At 50.4% G+C, this 6,313-nt stretch overlaps 1 protein-coding gene across 1 annotated transcript in view; it reads left to right on the forward strand.

Moving 5' to 3' along the window:
- STIP1 (stress induced phosphoprotein 1) overlaps positions 1-4,912 on the forward strand; it is an 18,293-nt gene extending 13,381 nt beyond the window's left edge. The window contains exons 9-14 of the mRNA XM_032153212.2: positions 339-435; positions 568-692; positions 3,257-3,293; positions 3,504-3,607; positions 3,831-4,003; positions 4,429-4,912. Coding sequence (XP_032009103.1) covers positions 339-435; positions 568-692; positions 3,257-3,293; positions 3,504-3,607; positions 3,831-4,003; positions 4,429-4,501 — 609 coding nt within the window. The 3' untranslated portion in view covers positions 4,502-4,912. The remainder of the gene's footprint in view (positions 1-338; positions 436-567; positions 693-3,256; positions 3,294-3,503; positions 3,608-3,830; positions 4,004-4,428) is intronic.
- Positions 4,913-6,313: the final 1,401 nt, after the last annotated feature.

Consider the following 6,313-nt stretch of genomic DNA (forward strand, 5'->3'; position numbering starts at 1 on the left):
TTTTTTTTTTTTTTTTTTTTTCCGAGATGGAGTCTTGCTCTGTCACCCAGGCTGGAGTGCAGTGGCGCTATCTCGGCTCACTGCAAGCTTCCGCCTCCCAGGTTCACGCCGTTCTCCTGCCTTAGCCTCCCGAGTAGCTGGGACTACAGGAGCCCGCTACCACACCAGGCTAATTTTTTATATTTTTAGTAGAGACGGGGTTTCACCGTGTTAGCCAGGATGGTCTCGATCTCCTGACCTCGTGAGCCACGGTGCCCGGCCCCTAATCTGATTTTTAAGCCCAAAATTTAGATGATTATGAGTGTTTAAATTATTATTCCAAGATTTATGTTTTGTAGGCAGAGAAAATCCTGAAGGAGCAAGAGCGACTGGCCTACATAAACCCCGACCTGGCTTTGGAGGAGAAGAACAAAGGCAACGAGTGTTTTCAGAAAGGTACTGCCTGCAGCTCGGGGATGGGGGAGCGGCACTGGGTATGCCTCCCGTGCCTGGCTGTGGGGTAATATGGCCAGATACACATGGGGGCTTTTTGCTTTTTAAAAGATAGTCTTTGTTTTTCTTCCCCAGGGGACTATCCCCAGGCCATGAAGCATTATACAGAAGCCATCAAAAGGAACCCGAAAGATGCCAAATTATACAGCAATCGAGCTGCCTGCTACACCAAACTCCTGGAGTTCCAGCTGGCACTCAAGGTGAGCAGACCTGTGGGGGTGGCCATTACTGAAAGCCTGCACATGAGGAGTGGGTTTTCTCTCTGTGTTTTCATCAACATTGAGTTGATGATGATCATGATGTTTGAGACAGTGTCTCACTCTGTCCTGCCTCAGCCTCCTGAGGAGCTAGGACCACAGGCACATGCCACCACATCCTGCTACATTTTTAATTTTTTTGTAGAGTTGGGGTCTTCCTGTGTTGCCCAGATTTATAGTAGAGAGAGAGTGTGTGTGTGTGTGTGTGTGTGTGTGTGTGTAAAATATGGGACCTGCTACTACTGGTTGGCGGTACCTTGGAAAGTGGGTCCTTTTACCCCCGTATCCTTCTTCTTTTTTCTTTGTTTTTGCCTTTTTAACCATTTTTAAGAAGTGGAATTGCTGAGCCATGTGGTGTCTGTGTTTACTTTTTTTTTGTTTGTTTGTTTGAGACAGTCTCGCTCAGCTGCCCACGCTGGAGTGCTGTGGCACAATCTCGGCTCACTGCAACCACCATCTCCCGGGTTCAAGCAATTCTCCCATCTCAGCCTCCCAAGTAGCTAGGATTACAGGCACCCGCCATCATGCCCGGCTAATTTTTTGTATTTTAGTAGAAACGGGCTTTCACCATGTTGGCCAGGCTGGCCTTGAATTCCTGACTTCAGGTGATCCACCCGCCTCAGCCTCCCAACGTGCTAGGGTTACAAGCGTGAATCACCGCGCTTGGCCCCCTGCTTTTTTTTTTTTTTTTTTTTTTAAAGACAGGGTCTGGCTCTATCACCCAGCCTGGCTAGAGTGGAGTGGCACGATCCCAGCTCACTGCAACCTCTGCTTCCCTGGCTTAAACCATCCTCCCACCTCAGCCTCCTGAGTAGCTGGGACTACAGGTGTGTACCACCATACCCAGCTAATTTTTGTATTTTTTATAGAGGCAGGATTTCACCATGTTTTCCCAGGCTGGTCTCAAACTCCTGGGCTCAAGTGATCGTCCTGCCTCGGACTCCCAAAGTGCTGGGATTACAGGCATGAGCCACTGCGCCTGGCCTATGTTTAATTTTTGAGGAACCACCATACGTTTTTCAGCAGCTGTACCATCCTTCCTTGCTTTTCTGTTTTTCTCAGCTAGGTAGCTCTAATGTTCTCAGTCATATCAAGTTAGTTCAAATACGATTGTTTGACACTGTGGAGTTCTCATCATCCTCTCGAATCTCAGCCACCCTGCCTCTATCAGCAGTTTTTTTCGACTGTTCTCTAGCTGACAAACCTGGACCGTATTGTGGGAAGGTGACAGTGTGACATGTCTAGAAACAGCCATACCTGGGTTTGTGTTGGTTTTTATATTTTGTGCCACTGTCTTCTGGGTCGGTGTCTTGGCCTAGAGACATCATTTCTACTAGTAGGATTGTACAAGAGTCATGTCAAAAGCGTATTGATTTGTGAGGCAAAGAACAGCAGGTTGTCAGTCACCTGGGAGGTGGGCAGTACTTTCCCAATCATGAGAGCTTGGAGAAAGAATGAATGGGATTTCTGCTGCTGTCCCGGCTTCTTGGTGGAAGGGTTGGAATTAAGCACGGGAGCTCAGTGTACTGCATAGTGTTCTCTTCCTCATTATTTCTCACTTTGAAGATGTTTCAAAGAGAAGAATACATAGTGAATATCTGGTGTATCTTCCACCTTTATCTGACAAATATTGACCTGTTTTTGCTGAACTGTTTGTGAAAGGAAATTGTATACGTTTGGTACTTAAAATGAGACATCCAAGTCTTGTGCACGCATTGCCTGAAAAGACTCCCTGTCCAGTGCAGCACTGTCAGCACACGCGACCTCACCAGACCAAGGCCTGATGCCATCTGCCGTCTGTCCATCCATACTCAGACTTGCCCACTTCTCCAAAAATACATTTTAAAACTGAGGTTTTTTATTTATTTATTTATTTTTGTTTGTTTTTATTTTTTTGAGACAGAGTTTCACTCTTGTTGCCCAGGCTGGAGTGCAATGGTGTGATCTTGGCTCACTGCAACCTCCGCCTCCTGGGTTCAAGCGATTCTCTTGCCTCAGCCTCCTGAGTAGCTGGGATTATTACAGGTGCAGCCACCAGCCCAGCAAATTTTTTTTTTTTTAGTAGAGACGGGGTTTCACCATGTTGGCCAGGCTGGTGTCGAACTCCTGACCTCAGGTGATCCACCCACCTCGGCCTCCCAGAGTGCTGGCGTTACAGGCATGAGCCACCGCACCCGGCGTTGTTTTGTTTTTTTAATCAGCAATGTTTTTGGATTCCAAAGCTCTCAGGACCAAGGTCCACGCATTTTGTCTAGTTGTCATGTACTCTTCAGTTTCTCAAACTGGAATTGTCCCCCGCTTTGTGTTTTTCATAACATCAGCCTCTTGCAGAGTCCAGGCAGTTTGTCTTGTGTGGGATGATCCATCATCTGGAGTTGTCTTTCCTGGTGGTGTCCTCTGTGTGGTGCTGGGTGAGGTGTTAGAGTTGGAAGTCCACATGCTTGAGTTGCCTGTAGTGAGCTTGTCCAAGGGAATGAGCCTAATTTCTTTCTGCTGCTTCATTCTAGGACTGTGAGGAATGTATACAGCTGGAGCCGACCTTCAGTAAGTGCCTTTCTGTTGCCCGTCCCGTCTCTAGCCAAAAGATTAGAGAAGGAAAGGGCAAGCCCTTTGTCTACCGGTGTGTCCTTGGGACCTGTAGGATTTAGGATCCAGCATCAGCAGGTGTGAACAGTGTTGGCGTGCAGGTGAAGAGGTGCAAGGAGCAGCCTTGGGCGCTGCGTTTGGATAACGTGCCACCTCTCCTGTTTGTAGTCAAGGGTTATACACGGAAAGCCGCTGCCCTGGAAGCGATGAAGGACTACACCAAAGCCATGGATGTGTACCAGAAGGCGCTAGACCTGGACTCCAGCTGTAAGGTGGGGCTGCTTCTGGCCTCCAGGGGCTCCTCCTGCCTCTTTCTCTGTTGGGTCTTTTCCATGTTCAGTCCCTGATACCTTCCCTGTCACCTCCATTTCTCTCTGTTTCTCTCTTACTTGCTCTCTCTCCCCTTGTCAGTTACCTCTGTTATCTTGGACCTACTGAAGCGCAGTGAGCTGGGTGGTCCTAACATGCTTCCCCTTTGTCTGCTCTGGACTGCAGGAGGCGGCAGATGGCTACCAGCGCTGTATGATGGCGCAGTACAACCGGCACGACAGCCCCGAAGATGTGAAGCGACGAGCCATGGCCGACCCTGAGGTGCAGCAGATCATGAGTGACCCAGCCATGCGCCTTATCCTGGAACAGATGCAGAAGGACCCTCAGGCACTCAGCGAGTACGTAGAGTCAGAGAGGCAGCCTTGCTGGAAATGGAGAACAAAAGCAGGCAGATGAGTGCACGCGGCTGGGGGGTGGTGTGCTCAGTCTGCGAGGAAGAGGAATTCTGTCATTCTTCCCAAACTTAAGGAGATTGGCAGTGGGTGGCGAGCTGGAAGGGCTTTGTTAGTCGTGATAGCTTAAGCAGTCATTTGGAAAGGCCCATTTAGCTGGGAGAAAGGTCTTGACTGGAAGCTGTGTCGTGGGCTTAGGACTGGCAAGTTCTGCGAAGTGGAGCAGGCCTCTGTGGCTCGGCGCCCCAGGCCTCGCCAGGACCCCTCCCCGCCGGGACCTTCTGTAGAGGGGGTTGAATTGGGGCTTGCTGAGAAAGCAAGTAAGACTTTAAAGGTTGTCTCATTTCAAATAACTGTGTCTTCTTCTGTAGACACTTAAAGAATCCTGTAATAGCACAGAAGATCCAGAAGCTGATGGATGTGGGTCTGATTGCAATTCGGTGATGACTTGTTCATCCCCCCTTCCCTTCGCCCTCATGTGGAAAGAGGAGCTGGGACCGCGGCGAGCAGTACGGAGCGGAAGGGAGAGCAGGGGAGAGAAGGCGTCATCTCTCTATATTTATACATAACCCCGGGGAAGACACAGACTCGTACCTGCGCTGTTTGTGCCGCCGCTCCCTCTGGGCCCTCCCAGCACACGCATGGTCTCTTCACCGCTGCCCTCGAGTTCCGTGTCTCCTTCCCCTGCCCCAGTTGCTGTCTCGGCTGCTCTCCCATAGTTGGTTATTTTTTATTTGGGGCAGTGGGCATGTATGGGGAGGGGAGGGGTTCTTCCAGCCTCAGGTCCCAGCTGTCTCACGTTGTTTATTCTGCGTCCCCTTCTCCAATAAAACAAGCTAGTTGGGCGTGGTTATATGTTGCTTTGGCCTTGAGTGATTTTTTTTTTTTTTAACCAGGAGTTTGTCTTGCAGGGGCTGCTCCTGCAACCTGATCTTGCTCTTCTCTTTGGGGCGGGCTTAGGAGGAGTCAGGTGGCTTGGCACAGCTCCATGGCTTTGCCGAGAAGGTTGCCAGGTGGCGCTGTTGCTCAGCAGCTGGAAGGGAATCTGAAGGCTTCCCCACCCCAAGTGGTACCAATGAGAGGTTCACATAAGCTTTGGGGTGACCCTAGTGCTGTTAATTCTCCACATTATAGTCTCAAAGTTAGAAACCGGCTAGATCCAGAGAACAGGATTCTAATGTGAGATGCTGAGACCTCTGTGGGGAGAGGGCAGCTATGCTGTCAGCTGCTGTTAGATTTAGGAGTTAAGTCATGGATTGTTTTTGTTTTTGTTGTGTTATTTGAGACGGAGTCTCAGGCTGGAGTGCAGTGGTGTGATCTCGGCTCACTGCAACCTCCACCTCCTGGGTTCAAGCGATTCTCCTACCTCAGCCTCCCCAGTAGCTGGGATTACAGGAGCCTGCTACCACACCCAGCTAATTATTGTATTTTAGTGGAGACAGGTGTTTCACCGTATTGGCCAGGCTAGTCTCGAACTCCTGACCTCAAGCGATCCGCCCGCCTCAACCTCCCAAAGTGCTGGGATTACAGGATGGGTTTTTTGTTTGTTTGTTTTTGAGACGGAGTCTCACGCTGTTGCCCAGGCTGGAGTGCAGTGGTGTGATCCAGCTCACCGCAAGCTCTGCCTCTCGGGTTCACGCCATTCTGCCTCAGCCTCCCAAGTAGCTGGGACTACAGGTGCCTGCCACCACGCCCGGCTAATTTTTTTTTTTTTTTTTTTTTGTATTTTTAGTAGAGACGGGGTTTCACCGTGTTAGCCAGGATGGTCTCAATCTCCTGACCTCGTGATCCACCCGCCTCGACTTCCCAAAGTGCTGGGGTTACAGGCGTGAGCCACCACACCCGGCCTGGGTGATGGTTTTAATGCACGGCTCTCACCTGAGAACTTAGGGTGCTAAGCTTTAATTACACTTTTCCATGGTTACAACAAGCTGCGTTTTCTAAAGCTCTCTTCCTGGACTGGGGAGGCCTCTGGGGCAGGAGTAAAACTTCCTCATTTGCTCCAAGAGTGCTGCTTTCTGCTAGGAAGGCGCTGAGACTAGCAGCTGGCTGGACTTCCTGCTGCTAGTTTCATCAGCTTGCTTTTCCCCTGGGAATCCCCAGCAGGCCGCCCCCTTCCCCATCTGAGTGGCGCTGTTCAGGCAGCTTCCCCGATCAGCAGGACTTTGCTGCCCCCAGGCTAGTCCACCCTCTGTGCTCCAACCCCCAGTGTGTTCACTGAAAAGGCCACTGTCTTGCGCAGAGCTGGTGGCGGAC

The sequence above is a fragment of the Hylobates moloch genome, unplaced genomic scaffold (assembly GCF_009828535.3).
Source record: "Hylobates moloch isolate HMO894 unplaced genomic scaffold, HMol_V3 SCAFFOLD_5, whole genome shotgun sequence".
Lineage (NCBI taxonomy): Eukaryota > Metazoa > Chordata > Mammalia > Primates > Hylobatidae > Hylobates > Hylobates moloch.